The sequence below is a fragment of the Amblyraja radiata genome, chromosome 13 (genome assembly GCF_010909765.2).
Source record: "Amblyraja radiata isolate CabotCenter1 chromosome 13, sAmbRad1.1.pri, whole genome shotgun sequence".
Taxonomy (NCBI): domain Eukaryota; kingdom Metazoa; phylum Chordata; class Chondrichthyes; order Rajiformes; family Rajidae; genus Amblyraja; species Amblyraja radiata.
In genome coordinates this window covers 49,492,088-49,512,167 of record NC_045968.1, presented here as the reverse complement: position 1 = coordinate 49,512,167, position 20,080 = coordinate 49,492,088, and the positions used below count along the sequence as shown (strand labels likewise).

Here is a 20,080-nt window from a genome sequence, read left to right as displayed (position 1 = left end):
TGAAACATATAAGATTATTAAGGGTTTGGACACGCTAGAGGCAGGAAACATGTTCTCGATGTTGGGGGAGTCCAGAACCAGGGGCCACTGTTTAAGAATAAGGGGTAAGCCATTTAGAACGGAGACGAGGAAACACTATTTCTCACAAAGAGTTGTGAGTCTGTGTCTGTATAATTCTCTGCCTCAGAGGGCGGTGGAGGCCGGTTCTCTGGATACTTTCAAGAGAGAGCTAGATAGGGCTCTTAAAGATAGCGGAGCCAGGGGATATGGGGAGAAGGCAGGAACGGGGTACTGATAGGGGATGATCAGCCATGATCACAATGCTGGCTCAAAGGGCCGAATGGCCTACTCCTGCACCTATTGTCTATTGTCTATTTTCAGATTTATGCAGTTTTCCTAGAATTGTTCAGTATAAATTGGAGTGGGTAGTTAAACCATGACAACCGACAAAATCGATTCAAGTGAGCAAGTTGCTGAAAACATTTCAGCATTGGCTCAGCAAAATTGCTGGATATCACTTTGGATGTTTTAAAACTTCAAACATCATTTATGCTATAAATTAATGCCTCGGTAGGTTATTAATGGGTAGTCATTAAGCTGTACAATAGACACATATTTTAGTAGTTTCTACAGACAGCAGGATCACTGCTGGAGGCAATTAAAGATGGTGCATCTCAGCTCCTAGATTATTAGGGAATGCAGTGGTGGTGCAGTGGCTGTGCAGAGCTCTGGACTAACAAGTTCAAATCCCACTTTGACACCTGTGGAATTTATATTCAAATAAGTAAACTAATGACAGGTAGTTTTCAAAAAGATGACCACTATTAGCCATCCTCACCTGGTCTGGCCTACATGTGACACCAGACCTATAGTAATGTAGATACATTGTTCACCAAAGTGGACTGGCTTGCCACTCTATTCAGGGAAAGTTGAGGTTACATATAAATAGTGGCTTTGCCAACAATACTTCCAGCACAACAAGTGAATAAAGAAACAAAACAAGTTAATATTCAGCTAATTTGGCTCACTCCACATGATATCCCAGCCATTCCTTCTACTGCTTGCTCCCATCAGACAGAAGGTCCAGAGGCTTGAAAGCAGGAATCAGGAACAGCTTCTTCCCCATTATCAGGTTTCTGAACAGTCCTTTCATAAGCTCGGGTACTGTCCAATTTACCACTACCCCATTGCGGACATTGGATTTTATCTATGGAACTGGCGTGCTATAATGTTGGGAACTATATACTGTACTTTGTATCGCTCCCTTTCCTCTAACTATACAGCACAGTAACCAGCCCTCGTGCCCCACCCATCCATGCCAAACAAGGTGCCTAAGAGTGCTAGCCCTAATTGCATGCGCCCAGTCCTTGCCTCCTCACTTTCCCTATTTATATAGCTGTGCAAGTGCATTTTAAATGCCATAATCGGACCAGCCCTACTATTTTCTCCGATATCTTGTTCCATATACGCACCACTTACTGCAGAAAACGATAACCTTCAGGTCCCTTTTATATCTTTCTCCTCTTACCGTAAACATATGGCCTCTGGTTTTAGGTTCTTCTTAGCTCGGGGAAAAGACTATGATTATTCACCTTCCTACGGCCCTCATGGCCTTTATAAATCTCTCAACCTCCTACTCTCCAGGGAAAAAAGTCGTAACCTATCCAGCCTGTTCAATCAACTCAAACCTTCCACACTCAGTAACATCCTTGTAAATATCTCTTGCATCCTTCCCATAGCAGATGACTAGAACTGCACACAGGAACCCAAATGTGACTCATTCACGTATTGTACAGCTGTAAAATCACAACTCCTGTACTCAATACACTGACCAACAGAGTCAAATGTGCCAAATGCCTGTCTACCCATTTCAGCTTTGTTTGGAAAAACTGTATCCTTTGATCTTTTGTGTCACGGCATTCATGGAACTCTGTACCTGTTTCTCTTTTCTACTACACCCCCAGTTCCTACCATTTACTGCACAAGTCCTGTTCGGCAGGAAAGATAGTACCATTGAAGAGACTTTTGGACAGGCACATAGATATGCAGAGAATGGAGGGATATGGATTATAGGTGGGCAATTAGGAGTTGGTGTTAGCATCTTGGTTGGCACAGACATTGCAGGGCCTGTACCTGTGCTCCGGTATTCCTCGCACATCCTAAAGATGATTTCGTTCAAACCTAGGTTTGAATGACAATAAATAGCATTCCATTCCATGTATGGGCGTGCGGGTGAATTGGCCACTGTAAATTGCCCCCCGTGTGCGGAAGAGGGATAAACACAGAACTAATGTGAACGTGAACCCAGTGGGCTGAAGGGCCTGTTTCAATACTGTATCTATCAATCAATGTCTGAAGGGAATTGTCTACTACCTCTACAGATGCTGCTGACCAGGTGAGTTCCTCTAGCACTTTCCTTGGTGTCCATTTGCTAGAACAACTTGGGTTGAGACCTTGTCACAGTCTTGGTGCAAAGACCCAGATTTCAGAAGTAAAGGGACACTGATCGACTTTGACATCAAGGTAGTATTCAAGAGTGACAAAAAAAAAACCAGTTCAATGGGCACGAAGAGGAAAATACTCCAATGTTTTGTGTGTCCGGTATCTCACAAAGGAAGATAGTTGTGGTACTTTAAGGTTGGTCATGCCAGCCATGGGACATTATTTCAATGGCCTTCCTTCAAATATTAGATCAGAGGAAAGATGTATTGACAACTTTTCGGCAAATAAAGTAATCAGGCAATTTACCTCATTGCTATAAACGGGCGTGACAATTATTACCTGCAATAATAGAGTCTACCCTTGATGTTCAATAATACAATACAATAATACAATACAATTCAATAGCATCACCACTACTGATCCCTAGTGTCAACATTAGCTAGAAGCTCAATTCTGCCTGTCATTTAAGCACTCGAGCTGCAAGTCAGAGGCCAGATATTCTGCACTCACCACCTGATATTCAAAGCCTTTCTACGTGGCACAAATAAAGAGTGCCACAAATACACTCCAGCTGCCTAAGTAGCCTGGCACCATGCAGCAAAATGCAGCCCATCTGACTGCCAGGCCATGCATTCTGCTACCACCTGATGTCGCAGGACTTCAGTGTGTACCATCTATAAAATGCATCCTAGTTACTTACCTCCAACAGCAACCCCAAACCCATGTTTTTTTGCAAACCATAAACAACCAGAGCTTTGGGCAGATGGGAGCACTGGCACCTGCACAAACCTCACCAAGATTCCCAGCATCCAGACTGGGAAACACTTCAACGTTCCCTGATCACCTATGGGCCCAAATCCTGGAATCCCTTCCCAATGCCACAGTGGCAGCACCCGGTTAAGGACTGCAGCCCATCACCACCAACTCAGTGGTAATTAGGGAAATAAATGTGACCTTGCCATCTATATCCAGAGCCTGAAAAAAGGCAGTTAAAAGCACCAATTCCCATCCAAACTGCCAAGTTTCTAAATTGAGTTGTATTGCATTTATACTGCTCATATGCATTCTAAATCAGTCTTTTTTACTCCGTTCCTGCATTGCTCCCATATTCTTAATTATACCATGCTGATCTCTATTGTTCCCATTTTGGAAGTGCAATGATATGCACAAAAAGAGATAAATTATACTAACTGATTTTTTAAAACAAACTGAACAGAAGTGAAAGATGAACAGAATATGAAGAACATTCGGAAATTACCCCTCCTCACCACCCATCCAGAGTTTTATTTCATCATCGTCATTTTTCTCAAAGAACAGGTATAAAGTAGCTACTGGTTCAAGGTTGCATGCATTACTCAAGGGGCTGTCCCACTGCGGCGACCTAATTGGCGAGTTTAGAAGAGTTTAGGAGAGTTTGAAAAAATGTCATGTTGAAGACCTCCTTCGACTATGTAGAAGACCTCCTTCGACCTCCTTTGAGTATGTTGAAGATTAGCTTCGACTAGCTTCGGGAAAATTGGACACCGAATAGTGCAGAGTGAAGACGACCTCCTTCGATCTCCTATGACCTCCCTTCGACTATGTTGAAGACTATCTACGACTACCTTCGACTACCCTCGATTACCTATGAATAACATGCCGACCTTCTACGACCTACTTCGACTAAACCTACGAGTAAAAAAAGTATCCATTTTTTCCATGGCGACCTTTTTTTACTCACGGGCATTTTTCAACATGTTGAAAAATACGCCGCGACCTAGCTGAGGCCTCGAGTACGTGGGGACTACACTCGAGCATGAAGGAGAGTTACAAAGACCTCGTAGGACCTCGTGTCGACCATGCTGCGAGTATGAGTCGAGGGTAAACTCACCAGAACTGGCGGATTAGAACGCCGCAGTGGGACAGCCCCTACAGGCATTTTTTTTTCATGTTAACTCTTTATTTACATTATAAGAAGGGGTGGGAGGAAAGCCAAACAAGATCCACAATCCCATATTACCTCCCACAAATCTACCCCAACGTCATGTTTGGGCACTTTTCAGCAAGGGACAGTGGGTAGCAGATATGCAAGCAAAACCCTTTGTCCAAGCTGACTTCTTGATCAGTGCAATTCAACTACACAAAATCTGCCATGTTTTCACTAGTTAGTTGGCAGCATTGAATGATTGTATTGGCTGTCCATGTTTTAGAGTTTTCTTTCAAAAGCACTTTCAGATACCAAATAAAATTTTCATTTATCAGCATTTACAGCAAGGTTGAATTGTTTGTTAAATTCTTGCAGACTACAGCAGGTAATGAACTACTAACTGATAACTAAGTCAGTTCATTTCTCATTAGGCTAGCAAATAGATTGAACTTCCAAGATGATAAAGAGATTTGTAGAAAAATTTGCCCTGTAAATCTGATTTCAGGGTGACAAAGGCATGATGGAAGTACCTAACTCTCAAACAAAACATTAATTTTAATTCATCAACTATGACCTCATTCCACTACCTCCAGTACTTAGTACAATTAATTATGCTTGCAATTAAAGTTCTAATAATCTAAAATAACCCGATATTTTAAAACATGCATATACCCAGTACTGTACAGACTCCTCTAACACAGTGACCAGACCATGAACCCCTATCAGAAAGCCAAGAAAATTGTTAAAAATAATATTATCCCATCAAGCAAGCAACAATTAAATAGGCATATTTATCATTTTTAAATCAGATTGAAAGATTGAAAAAAAACTTGTGGTTGAGAGAAGTTTGCTTGTTCTGACACAGCGTGTGTAACCCCAAAGTGATTTTCAGACACAACAATAGGTCTTTCACTGAAGTTTATAGCTGTGGGGATTCCAATGATCCTCATGGACAGAACTTTGCTGTTTAGCTTCAGTTTCTCATATATTTAAGGATATTTGTACCTTTCCAATTGAATGAATCAGGATTTTGTTTCATTAATTAGTTTCATGAAATGTACAAAAACACAAGGTATCATAGACAGTAAACTGAGACAGAGGATGAGGATTCAGGTGTAATCTCTTAATGTCTTTAGTAAACTCTATAGCTAACAGACAATCACAGCAGCAAGCTCATCGCCGATCCATAATACAATGGGGGAAAATAATGAACTGTAAAACAAGAGAGCTTACTTTGTTGCAGCGAATTGAACAAAGGGAAATAACTTTTTTATGATTTCTATTTCTATGAAGTCACACGTAGTTTAAGGATTATTAAAATAATTTATTTCCTCCAGCTCACAGTATGCAGATCACACGGATTTCATAATACATTAAAAAAAATGTCCTCCAGCGTTTTCCTATGTCAACATTTAAAACTTGATCATGCACTGAGCCAAGCATTGATATTTTGGTTACTTTGGAATACAAATCGGCAAGTTTATGTACAGAGGCATGCAAATGGCAGAGGACAGTTGAAAACAATTGTAAGAAACTTCAGGTGTCGTTTATATAGTTTTATGCAAGGGAATTATTTTACCTATATTCAATGTTAACAAATTGAAGAAATGCCTGCTTTATCTATAAAGTTGACATAGGAAATGCGGCCAGGGGTGGTGAACCTGACTTTGCACGGCCATGATTAAAAAAAGTAAAAACAAAGATGTGAAAACCAATACCATGAAAACCAATAACCGTGAACCTCCCCCATGCCAGCAGAACCTTACAAACCACTACAGAAAGCAATACAACACCCAGCTTAGAAAATAGATGGAGGCTAATGTGAATGGAGAGGATTTTCCGGCACTTACTCAGGCCTTTTGTTCCCATAACGTCGTCACCTAACCCGGGGATCTCCTGTAGAGTAGTCCCCAGACAGCAAGCAATAAAGAAAAAAGAACAATCACAGAAGAAAAAAAAATCTGTCAGTGACACATCACAAGACCACTACCATGACAGACTGTTTACGCGAACATAACTGGTTTAGAGGCTCCCCAACCCAGAAGTTAACCGTAAAATCTTGGCATACAGTTATATTAACACAAGTGGAAACAGCCAATTTCACACAGATGCACAATTTCTTTAATGAAAGGTGGGGAGGATACCAGCTGTATTCAGCAAAAACACATTGCCATGGTAACATAGCAAAGGTCCCTACTTGGAGATTGACCTTCTCTACAGGTGTGTCCGTTTGCAGCTACTTACGTTCATGATCACTGGTTTCCTGCTCACTCTGCTCCTTGCTCTTGTAGAAGGGGAATTTTCGGGAAAAGATGTTCTTTTTACGCTTGTCATTGAATGACTGCTGAGGAAGAGAAGGAGTGGCAAAAAAGGGGTGTCTGATGTCCACGTGATTAATGCCCGACCCCAGAAACGCATGGAAACTGACTTGGGGCACAATCCCTTGCAATATTTTAAAATATTGTTATACTATTAGATAGATCCAAAAAAAATGACCTGTCGTCGTTTGTATTGTATTCCTGGAACAAATTTCCTACAGAACGAGAAATACTGTAATGAGCTATCCTTAGAATATTCTGGGACATTTAGCAATTTTTATTGAAAAAAAAGGATGACAGCTGCAATCTTTGCTGGCCTTAAATCACTTCAACAAGATAAACGGAATCATGTTTTGCAACTGAGATGATCTAACTAAAAGTAACTGGTCAAGGAAGGCTAATTTTCTTGGACCAAGACAAACAATTTAACGCAAATGGATAGATCTTGATATTGAAGGTTGTGAAACAAGGATTTAGGGCAAGATGTGGTTGTTCACATGCTGTCTTACGAACATTTGAAGTCTTGATTAATAAACTTTAATATCATTGTCAAATTTCAGCAAGAGTTTCATTATGAAAATTCACAGCCAATCTAGTAATGTCAAAGTCAAGGTGCACCAATCTAATAAAAATCCAATTTCTCAAGAATTTTTAGGCAGATTTATTCCATATGGTAAAATTTCAAACATTGAACAAATAAAAATATTAAAAACAAATCTCATTCCCAGATTTATCATGCATCATTTGAAGAAACATTAGAAGAACTACAGGTAAATAGACACTAATTTAAGTATCTGAAGGAGCCAGCTGGTATCAGGAAGCAGGATGCAAACAAAAAAAAAACGTGAGAACAACTGTGTGGAATAACAAGAGAGACAGCTCTCGATACAGGAAACTAAGACAAGAAATTACTGAAAATATGGATGGGAACTTTATGTGGAGAATGTCTTCTCTAAAGAACTTTGCATTAGTGGTTATGTGAAAAAAGTCAAGAACCAAATTAATTGGATTCAGTTACAATAATTGTGTTGGTGATTTTCCACCAGTTGTATCTTAGTCGTATAACAAGAAACACTACATTTGACCCTCATCGGCTAAGATTTGTATTTTTATATTAAAATATTTTTTTCATTTGGACAGGATTCATGAAAATGGCACCCAGTGAAATAGAATGGTAAAATTAAACTCCAAAATTATCAAACCAAAATCGCAAGAGAAAACTAATCAGATTAGCTGTAAAGTTGTATTAGATTTCTCACCAATGAGTACACCTAAAACAAGAGAAATTGGATTTTGAACTCTATAGCAAGTTTTTATTTTAGATAAGAGTGCATGCATAGCGTGGTACAGCTTGGCATCTGACAAAGCCATGACAGAATTTGAATATGATTTGGTAAAACAGCTCCAAGTGAAGCAATCTTTATCAATGGCAAGCGTATTGTTCCTTATGGCAATCCTCTTGCAATACAACACATGCATGTTTCTGTGCACATTAGTACACAATTGTTCCAACCATAAATAGACGTGTAAAGAGCAACAAAACATAGTTTCTAATGTTAGCATAGAAAACAGTCATAACAAACTTTTTAAAATTTCATAGCAAGTGGAAGCATGCAGTTAATCTTTTATTCATTCCTGGATATTTATAATTAAGCAGTTCAAAGTAGCACACGTTGATAATAAAAAACTAACAAGTCAATGTTTATGAATCAAAACCATAATTTTAGTAATTTATTACTTTTTGATGTTGATTCAGGACTAAACTTTATTTCAAGTAGCAACATCCACAACTACCCCTCATGACTTTCCACTCTCTCAAAGTCTCTCCATTTCCCTATTCAAAAAGTACCACTGAAAGAAATAGCAATGCTGCCATGATATATTAGGAGAGCTATTGTTGAACCTCTGTTGGTCAGCATATAAATAAACCCATGACTCCTAATGCTTACATTCATTCTGCTCAAGCAGAAAAAAAAAGTCCATGGATTTTTCTACATGTTCTCACTATCACGGCAAATAAAACTAAATGTGATAATGGAATTTCGAATCTGAGGCATGAAGCATATTGGAACTAAAGTGTGGCAAAGTTATGTGTTTTAAGATATTCCTGATAGGTGATCTTTTCCATCTGCAGGTGTTTCTACAAAGAGTAGAAAAAATGCATCAAATGTTAGATGATAACTTATTGCCAATGTGCAATCACAATCCAGACGTTCCACTCTGTGAATGTTGGCCCCCAAAAAATGCACTTGACAGCTATAACTATCAGTGGTACAAAATATATGTTTCTATTTTAAAGAGAACTTCCATCTCGCAGCCCATAAAATCCCCTTTTCAAATCATACGCACAACCATAATTCCCTTTTAAAGATGCGAATGTATGTCAGTTTTGGAAGATATAATTTAGATTTACTATTTAAATTCTGCAAGCAAGCAGTGCGCTCAGAACATTAGATAAAAACATCAGATACTATTCATTAATGCCCAACTATGAGGGCATCTTTGCTGATGCCCATTAAAAGAATAGCTCTTATAGATTTATTCTCTCAGTTTATTCTTGGAGCAAGACACATTTAGTGCGTGAAGGGTGAAATATATAAATCATTTCAAATTGTCATGTGCTGTCTGTCTATGTGCCTATAATCTTGCTAGAAGCAAGCAATGTATTTGTACCTCACCGTACTCGTGCATATGACAATAAACTCGATTTGACTTGAAATGTAAATATAAAACTTTTTTTGCATGTAAAGGATGGTGAAGTGATTGCTGTGGTATTAGAACAACAAGGGAAGAGGGAGAGAAACAGTTGAAAGCTGTAACAAATATGGTTCAGCAGGAAATAAATGTTGCCTCTGTGATGGGGACTGAGAGCAATGATGGGATAGCTGAAGACAACCCTTGCTGTCATCATGTTTGCTGACAGAACTGGGTGTGAAGACAGTGTTTTGCACAACTGCTAAATATGCATGTGGCTAATGGACATGGCTGGAGGTAGCATTATTGGAACAAAGTGCAACAGCCGTTTTGGAAAGAGTTTCTTGGCTTGACAATAATTACAAAAATGGTCTCAAACAGTGCACATTTTACCTAACACCAGTTCCTCTTTATTTACATGACCTAGGATTGTATTATGAATCATGTACAGTAATTATTTATGTGCTATTCAATTGGTTAACCCTCTATACTATTTTTGCCCTTCAATCCGACACAACCTGATTGCGTCAGTCTTCCTTCAGTGGAATTATCACTGAGCAGTCGGCAGTGAAAGTCTTGACACAGAATACCTTTCCATTTAAATAAATATCCCACAGAAGGTTATATTAGCCTTGAATAATTGAGCACCAGGTTTTTGGAATGAACGGTTTTGAATTTGATTGGGATAATCAGATGTAATTTGGAGGCCCATTTACATTCTTGAGTGGCATCCTTGATTCAATGGGAAAATGCTAAGCAGTTTTGCAACAAAAAAAAACCCCATACATTTGTTGAATGGTTTCTGATGTTTCTCCACATTTACAATTTGTGAAAGCTGCTGAAAGATTGTTTGATTGCAGTATATGTAGAGTAACTTGCTGCCCCCAGCAGTGGGGTGATCAGTAGCTCAGCCATTATCCTCAATGTTCTTTCAATCACAAGATCATGGTACCACGACGATTACAGGACCTTGGTCCGATTCAACACTAATTCCTTTTGCAGCTGAGTAATTAGGTACTTTTCTACTGAATCCATGAAAGACCCAGTTATAGGATCAGAGAAGCAACTCCACACTTAAAGTGCGAGGCAATTACACAGAATGCGCTCAGGATTTATGCTGGGGTTCAACATTATGTCCAGTTACATAGCGTCTTTAATCAAAAATACACTAAGCTATTCAACTTTTTAATTTAATAACTTCATCACTTATGTCACAAAATAATTGCATGACTGTGTGACGGTCAGAATTTAATTCCTCTAAGTCTTCAATTGTGATACGCATGGTTTTAAATAAAATGGATTTACTTATCAAATTTTAAGAAATAATAAAAATTAATTATGTGATTTTCAGAGCCTGACCTTCCCAGTTCAGTCTACAAAGTGAAACAGTTCTATGCCCTTGAGATATTTTTAGAATGTCTTTCACACATTAAGTGTTTACAATAAAGACATTCATGTCCTTGTAATGATGTACATTACGGACACAAAGAAATGCAAATTGTAAACCCCCCTCTGCCTCACATATACTTACCCCTTTATCTCTTGATTTTGAATTGAATTTCACAGTCTTTAACCTGGCCCGTTCTTTCTTTTCAACCCTTTCCGAGACAGCAAAATAAAGAAAGCAAAATAATTAGAATGAAACTAAAGCGATTTAACTGCAAATCTGCTAATACATTTTAAATTGAAGCCCTAGTTTTCACCAATGAACATATTCAAGCCAGCAGCATTTCACCATCAACACTGTCAAGGGAAGCACAAAAAAATTAACCTACTTACCGACGAACATCCTTAGGACTGTGTTACCTAAAGCCAACATGTACAAACTAGCACAGGCACCAACATTTGATTCATTTATTACTTTGTTTAAATATGAGAAACATGGTGCTATATAAAAATGGAAGATAACTTTGGGATTGCATGAGATGTTATGATTAGCTCAGTTCCTGACATTTACATCCAATTCTCTAACAAAACCTTGCCTCTGTGAGGAGGTATCGTTGGGCAATGTAAAATCTGGCTCACAGGGTGGCATTCACAGTAGGGCTCTCTGTCTTGATCCACAACAGTAAATGGCAGAGGTTGCAAGTTTGTCTATGTTCCTTTGTTCTGACCAGGATAGTTTCCATCTTTGGGAAACCCGGTCAGAAATTAAAATAGAAGCAAAATGTTAGAAATTTACTGCACAAATGGAAGCTATTTGACCCATCATATCATAATGGATTGAAAGCCAATCTCACCCTCCAGCTTTTGGTCTATAATGTGGTAGGGTATGGCTCTTTATACAGGTACCTTACAAAGCCTGACAAATGTTTCTGCTTCCACCACCCTTTCAGCCAATGAACTCTCGATCCCAATCATTTGAATAAAGAAAACATTTTCTTCCAGTCCTCTCCAATTCTTTCACTAATGAGTTTAAATCTATATCTCCCAGTTAGTCACTCCTTATCACCTACAATTTTCATTTGTCTCAAAAATCTTTCTTCAGTCTCCTCTACTCCGAAGGAAACAATCACAGCTATACCATGCTCTCTTTGTAAATATAATTCTCCATCCTGTCAACGTTCTTGTAAATCTCCTCTTCGTTCATGCCAGTACAGTCACATTTTCAAGTAGTGATGCAATCAGAATGTGCATAGCCAACTAGTTATGGGTTGATATTCTGACATGATGTCCTGCTCCTGCATTCTAGATCCAAAAGGAGGAACAGATACCCTCGTTTGAAAGCAATGTTTCAATTTACTTGGTTCTACTTCAAAAAGACATATTGGATGGTTACCAGAAAACAATTTCCTGGTTGCTTGTAGCTAGTCCATTATAGATGCAACTTATATTACCAGTAAATGGATTGATTTTAATACACAAAGTAGCAGAGGAGGGTCATTTGACTTCATTCACCTATGCTGCAGTTCAATTAAGATGATAGCATTTTACTTCAATATTTCATTTTTGTCCATGAACAGAAAGTGAATACCTTGTCCTTTGTCTCATGTGAAAAACTTAAAATTGTAATGGTGAAATAGTTGAACTCTAGATTCCATTAGTACAAAATGTTCTTACGTTGCAACCATATCTTATCATTCCCTTTGCTTATTAAGTGATCCAACAATGTCCATCAGTTTGAACCTAGGCATTAGAATTTTTTCCCCACGAAAACAACCTATCTAGTTGAGCATAATTAATTAAATTTACATTGTACAAGATCAGTTCTGGATTAGATGTCAGTGGTTCTTCTCCCAGAGAATAGAACAAGAATGCTGGTTCATGTGGCTGAAGGTACTTGACTGAATTCCATGTAAAGTTTCTGGAAATGTTTCTGGCTGAACATGATTTGTGCAGTAGAATGAGAGTAATCTCCTGGACCAGTTCAGCCCGATGGAAAAGAAAGGAACACACCAAATGCCCAAATTGTGTTTTTTTTTGTCAGTTTGAGGAAATCATATGAATCTTGATTTTCACTTAATTTTGATTTTGACTTTCACTTAAAAAACATTTTAACACACAGCACACACGTATCGCTGGCAGTTTATTGGAGAGACGCGATGGATGGAATTCAGGGGCCATTCCATGAATCACTGGCTAGTAAATGGTATTTCTAGAATTTTCTCGGGCATGTGAAGTTTGATATGCGAACATGAAGTTGCAACAATTTCAAACCACTTAACAAGAAATATGCTTGAGTGAGCTACACTGAATGGGAGTTCTCCATCATTGACTTCAATGTACAAGAAATGTGAAAGATTCAGTTTAAGTATTACTATCTTAAGGCATTTTAAAATTGTGCTAATTGCTTATGATATAAAAGGCTTCTTTTTGAGTCTGGAACGCTAAATTTCAGAAATATTTATGAGAACTTTGATAGCAACTAAATCAGGATAAAACATTGCCACTTTGGTTCTATCAGCAGTGTGGAAATTGGCAATTGTTCCACTTCACCAATCCAAACACACAACAGGATACGTGTCTTAGAACTGGTTGCAGAACAAGACGTCATCGTGGAGAATTATGCTGCCTCTTTGTATTCAAGTTCCTCTCACAGGCACGGGACAATGGAAGTGTAATTGCTCATGAGTGATTGCAGCGAGGATGTCAAAGTTGCAAATTCAAGGTCTTCATTTGTCCTTAAGTAAACTTAAAGTTCCATTAAGAATTTTAAACATTAACAGCACTGCTAACTCCGGATTCACAAGTATACAGGATCAGGTAAGGGTAGCTGATTTGTGTACCTCTACATCATTAAAGAATGATCCCGGGGATGATAGGGTTAATGTAGGACGAGTGTTTGAAGGCACTGGGCCTGTACTCGCTGATATTTAGAAGGATGAGGGGGACCTCATTTAAACAAACAGTGAACGACCTGGATCGAGTGGATGTTGAGGGAATGTTTTCACTAGTTGGAGAATCTAGGACCAGAGGGCACAGTCTCAGATTAAAAGGACATACCTTTAGAAAGGAAATTAGGATAAATGTATATTGTCAGAGGGTGGTGACTCTGTGGAATTTATTGCCACTGATGGGAGTGGAGGCCAAGTCATTGGGTATTTTTAAAGCAGAGATTGACAGGTTCTTGATTAGTAAGGGTGTCAAAAACAATGCGGTTGAAAGGAAAAGATAAATCATCAATGATTGAACGATGGAGTAAACTCAATGGGTCGAATGGCCTAATTCTGCTCCTATGACCAATGAACTTATTGGGAAGCCTGATGAAATGTCATCCATTATTCAGTATTTTCAAAAGGTCACCATCACTGACACTGGCTTTTTCTTACAAATATATTTAATTCAGTTTATATTCCTCAGCTGCCATACTAAGACTCAAACTCACATCTCCAGACCAAAATGTAGAAATAAGGAACTGTAGTTGCTTGGGTTGTAAAAAGACACAATGTGAGCTTACAACTCAATGGTATGAACATCACATTCTCCAAATTTAGCTAATGACTAAAACTCCCTTCCCCTTCTTCCCTCAACCCACCCCCCCCCCCACCTCCACCCATTATTTTCCCAGTTTCCCGTGCTGCACCTGGGCTCACACCTATTTTCCCCTTCCCTGTCCTTCCCATCTACATTCCTTTCTCTAGCTTCATAATTCTTCAATTCTTTTGTCTCACTTTCTGTCTTATCATCTCTGTCCTTTGTCTAATCAACCACCTGTCAATCTGCCCCCCCCCCCCACATGATTCACCAATTATATGCCAAGTTTTGTCCTGCCCCTGCTCTCTTCCAGTTTCCCACCCACCCCCCAACAGTCTGAAGTAGAGTACTGACCCAAAATGTCACCTTTCCATGTTCTCCAGAGATGCTGCCTGACCCACCAAGTTACTCCAGCACTTCATCTTCTCCAAACCAAAAGTCTGGAAGCTTAACTCCAATGTTACCCAACACACACAACCACCAAAGAATGCTGCCTCAGAGCATTTTTTTCATGAATTTCTATTTTTAAAGTTAATCCACAATCCAGACATGACCTTGATGGTCAAATGCTAACATTTTGTTTTGCAAGGACAGTGTTAAATAGCAAGTAACGACATTGAACTGGGTGAAAGATACTTTGTCTTTGCCGCTAATTAATGAAGACACAGGAACTCTGCAGCAGAGGGCCTAAGTAGGTAATTTCCATCCAAGGTTGATCAAAGGTTCATGCAATTAAGATAACTACTATCAGTAATAGATATTAAGTTTAAATAAATCCACGTTAACAACTCATTCTCGCTACATTTAGTACCAGATAGACTATCAGCAGAAACTTAGAAACAAGCAAGTCTTGCTAAATATTGATATCAAGAGCTATGCATCCACCTGAAATCAAGTTTTCCGGTGGATGTATCACCAGAACTGTCTAGCAAGAAAAGCCTTCAAAATACTTATATACACAGTGTTCTATTCATTTAAACTTTTTAAATGGAGGTGGTGAATACTATTTCACATCCATAATCGATCAAAGCCCGCTTACAGTTATTTAATGGATCACAGCAAGGGACAAGTGAGATGCATCTGTGTACTTTTCCTTGCCCATCATACTCTATAGCTTTCAATGTGCACTGTGATATGCCTGTTCAATTAAAAAAGTGCTATTGTTGGACAGTTATTTCCTTATACTGCTCCTGTATTTACTATCAATACTATTGGATGCCACACAGAGCTAGAAATTGTACTGTTCCTGAAAAGTTAAATGGATCCATGGAGTTTTAGATATGAGCCCCTTGGATTTGCATAGCATAATATATGACGTGCATGTTGTGGAATGAGAGTAGAGGTTTGTAGGTGGAGACAGAATCAAGCTTAAGATGGGGGGGGAGGGGGAGATGTTTAGCAATCCTTTTTTTTTAAAGAAAACGATCATAAAATGAAATCATACATTTCTTGGCCTTAGACTCCATATCATTTCAATATTTCCTTTAAGCCAGACATTTAGTTAATGTTGTGGCGGTCCCTGGTGGCAAGCCACACGAGGTGCAAACCCTCGCCTCTGGAGGGGGGAATCACGTGTCTTGGTGACGGGAGGTGCAGGTCACAGGGCTCCCCTGGGGGTTATTTAAGGTCGGGAACGCCCGTGCCTAGGGGAGTAGTAGGGAGCTGTATTGTTAGTTAACATTAAAGATTTACTGGCTGGACAATCTTCGTCTCCCGCCTCATTCTTGGCTGGACAGCCTTGAGTCCTGCCTCAATATGACCATTATGTTTTTAAAAAGCTGCTTCAAAACCTATTTCTCACATATACCTTCAACTGCCAATTATTCTTCCAGTTAAGGTAGCTCGGGATATTTCAGCCACAAATGCCTTAAATGACGTGGTTTTACATAATCCTCTACACCCCCAATGCTCACCCAATTTCGCTCGTGATTCTGCATTGCCACTACAGTAGAAGGCACAGCTGGTTGATTGGATGGCAGATTGTAGATAGGGCTGCTCACTAAAAGTTTAATGTAAAGGGGAGATGCCAAAAGAGTGTCAGCAGTATTGAGAAGCTTCATGCTTTGTGGAGGCTGATGCTAAAAAGATGTAACACAAAGTATTTGGGACACTTTATTTTATGCTGACTACTGAGGCATGCTGACGACAAGGTCAAGAATATAGCCCTGGTACTGGGGATGAAATTAAAGTGACCAGAGCTTTTTGTACTTTCCACAACTAATTACAGTTGTAATAAATAATGTGATAAATGCTCTCTTACTGACAAAGCCCAGGATACAACATTCTGTTATTCATCTGGAAATGTAAGAAAAATAATCCTGCGCGTATAAAGACATAAAATTTGAGGTCAAATCAAATGATACATTCAGATAAGCTGATCTTTGTTGGGACAGTGAGGGGAGTGGGTGGTGAAGCAGACATAGTCAGGTTGGAATACTGGCAATTTAAGGAGACTACAATTAAAGGGGTTAGTTCCAGAAATATGGATGGAGTGAAGCGATGGAAACCATTGAACAGGTTTTATTTAATAGGGAGCTATGTAATTTGGCAAATGCAGGAATAATAGATGGAGATAAAAACAAACCCTGATGTCAAATGTTCATTTCCCTCTACAGATGCTGCCTGACTTGCCGAGTTCTGCCAGCAGCTTGTTTTCTGCTCCAGATTCCAGCATCTGCAGTATTTAGTGCTTCATCAGACATGGTTACACAGATTAGTTAAGATTATTTTGGAGAAGGGAAAATGCTGGGCCAGGCAGGACATGATTATAATACTCTAGTCTAGCCATGTTAGTTTATGGAGAAATATTAGCCAGTACACAGAGAATGCACTACTTCCAATAATGCCATGGCACCTTTTACATTCAAGTGATAAAGCATACATACTTCATCTTAGCATAATGCAGTGATCGTGCTGTGAAGTACTCCCACAAAACTGCACTGAAGCAATGTTGATGTTACATATATTTCACCTGAGGTGGATTTTGAACTCAAGGTCATCTGGTTCAGAGTGTTGCAAATGTGCTACAAAGAACATCCAACCTTAAAATAATCTTGTCTGGTACATTTCCTAACTAAAGCAATGCTTTTGGGCAAAGTCCAAAATGTATAGGCACCAAAGGAACATTCTATTAATTCCTTAACGATTTCAGCACAACTCCACATTTTCAATTCTAATAGTCTAATTATAATTAGTATCCGTTCAACTCTTTAGATTAGTTTGACTCTTAGAATCTGCATACTTACAAAGTTAAACCTGTGGTTATGAATGCTGAATGTGCTGTTTCACATTCTATTCAACATCAGTGAGGAGAATGCTTGTCTTCACTGGATTTTGACACCGATTTATAATTGGTTTTGGGAAATTAGTTATTCTCAAAAGACATTATATATTCCATTTATTCTGTCTGTTGCTAAGTTTGGACTGAAATGAACGAATCGCAGACAGATGGCAAAAATTGATATGATGTGAAGGCAAATGCATTATTTTACGTATTCTGCATTCTCATCAAAATTGTCCAGCTGACTACTGGGAACTGAAAGCCAACGATTCAAATCAAGCCTCTTCAATATTGGGTACCCAGCAATGCAATTACAAAATTCACAAGATGATGGTGGGATGAAACGTTTGCAATTTTTGTTTCAAACTCCCATTGTGCTTGAATAATCACATTTTGAAGCTTTATTCTATAGCAAAAAAAAAGTTATATTTGACTATGACCTTGTTATAATTAAAATTGTGAAATTTAGGTCAACAAAGCTTGCTTGTCGTAATGAACACTTACATCAACAGTCATTTTCACTGTGACAGTTTTGCTTCCTATAATGCATTAAACTGGAAGGGGGAGTAGTGAGACAAACAGCTGTGCCCCAAGCTGACCCCAATCATACATCTATTCTAGATCTCAAATTTGATTGAAGATGCTTGTTATATAATGTCCCTGCATGTCAGTGAACACACTGCAGAGAGGAGGGAAGCTGCCATTCAAACCCCTCCCTTTTTTATATACTGTATTTCACTATATACTTGATTCATAAAAAAACACAAATGATGATATCCTATTACTTAAAAACAGCACATTATCATTTATGAATTTAGTCTTAAAACAAATAGTTAATGTGATTTTAATATAAATTGTAATATATATGCAAAATCTAGACGGTTCTTCCCGAAAGAGTTTCTACAGATTTTTTGAAACAATTAATTTACTTACAATGCTCACTACAATTTTTGATTACACTGCATTTCTCTCTGACCTGGATGCACTTCAACCTATGCAGTGCTCATTGGTCCCAGAAGGCCGCCAGTGAACCGTGAACTAACTGCCCATCGCCACCTGGGGCACAAGGAATTGCAGAGGCTGGAATCTTAAACAAAATGCAAAGTCAGCGGGTCAAGCAGCATCGTTGGAAGGAATGGGCAGGCGATGTTTCGGGTTGGGACCCTTATTCACACTGACTGGAGTAGGGGGAAAAAAAGCAGGAAAAGAAAGGTGGGGACAGTACAAAGCTTGGCAAGTGATAGGTGGATACAGGTGAAAGGATTAGATTGGTAGATGGGTGAAGTTATGGGCCTGTCCCACTTAGGCGATTTTTCAGTCGCCTGAAAAACCGACGACTGGAACATTGTCAGAGTGGAACACACACACACACATTGCTTCCTTCACCAGCCCGTTATGCAGGCAGGTAAGCGGGGGGAGCGCTGTCTGAGTGAAATTCACACGGTGCAAAGCCAAGATGATACAAACACACACCGCGATGAACAGGAAGGTTGGCGCTGTAATTAAAACGGCTAAAGCACAGTGTAGGTAAGTCCTTTAAAAGAGGGGGGGAGAAGGGGGAGAAGAAGGAGTGGAGACAATTTTTAAGAAGCCAGAGATACACGGCTGTGAAGCTCGGCGGACATTTAACATTACCGGTCGGTTATCCTTGGTTCTGAAAACTACTGCTTACGTTTTTTTCCCCAATGAGCCATTGAAATTCACCAGTCGGCACCGGCTACAACCTACGAGAACCTTCAACCTCCTGGCGACCCAACTACGGCACGAGAATTCCCGCTACTCTCCATGGCGGCTTAATTCTAGTCGCTGCTAATTTTTGACATGTTGAAAAATTTGCGGCGACTATAATGAGGCCGCGACTAGTTCACAGAATGCAGGAACTCCTCACAATCATGAAGGCGACTCCCCGGCAACCTCCTGCGAACATGTGGCGACCGCATAGGTGACCGCATAGTCTCCTAAAAAGTCACCTAAGTGGGACAGGCCCATTAGTGACAAAGGAGAAGAAAGAGTATAAGATAAGGAGAGAAGAGGAGCAAAATGTAAAGGATTAGATATAGGTGGAAGGGGATGGAGAAGATGTGGGCGGGGGGGGGGAGGGGGGCGGGTAAGGGGAAATGAGGGACTTGGGGATGGGAGATGAGTGTACAAAGAAAGGGAAAGTGTGATTGGAGAGGGATTGGGAGATGGTGGGAGAAATGGGTGCACACTGGGGTGCGGGGACACAGGAAAGAGAGATGGGATGGGTGGGTTGCAATTTGGGATTGGATAATTAAATGTTCATTCCATCAGGTTGTAAGTTGTTGGCCTGGAGCTTGGACCAATGAATGGCAAACCTGGCTAGGCCCAATGCAGGCTGATTGGAAGGTCCTCTAATTAATGGCCCGGATTATGGGGCTGAACACGAGGCTGAACATACATTTAATGCACTATGCCATCAAGTTCATTCAATCCAACCAAGTAACTGATACTACACAAGGTACCAACTAAATGAGCTTGTGCCCACAAACAGGTTTTAAACTCAAT

General features: G+C 39.4%; 1 protein-coding gene across 18 annotated transcripts in view; it reads right to left on the bottom strand.

Annotated features, from left to right (window-relative positions):
- Positions 1-20,080, bottom strand: part of dlg1 (discs large MAGUK scaffold protein 1) — a 356,942-nt gene that overhangs the window by 19,325 nt on the left and 317,537 nt on the right. For 8 of the 18 annotated variants that reach the window (XM_033032030.1, XM_033032037.1, XM_033032029.1 and 5 more), the window contains 2 exons: positions 10,892-10,958; positions 6,593-6,692 (listed from right to left, as the gene is read on the bottom strand). In XM_033032030.1, the coding sequence (XP_032887921.1) occupies positions 6,593-6,692; positions 10,892-10,958 (167 nt within the window). Of the gene's footprint in view, positions 1-6,198; positions 6,245-6,592; positions 6,693-10,891; positions 10,959-20,080 lie in introns of all 18 variants that reach the window. The other 10 variants (XM_033032032.1, XM_033032039.1, XM_033032043.1 and 7 more) reach the window with 2 other exon arrangements.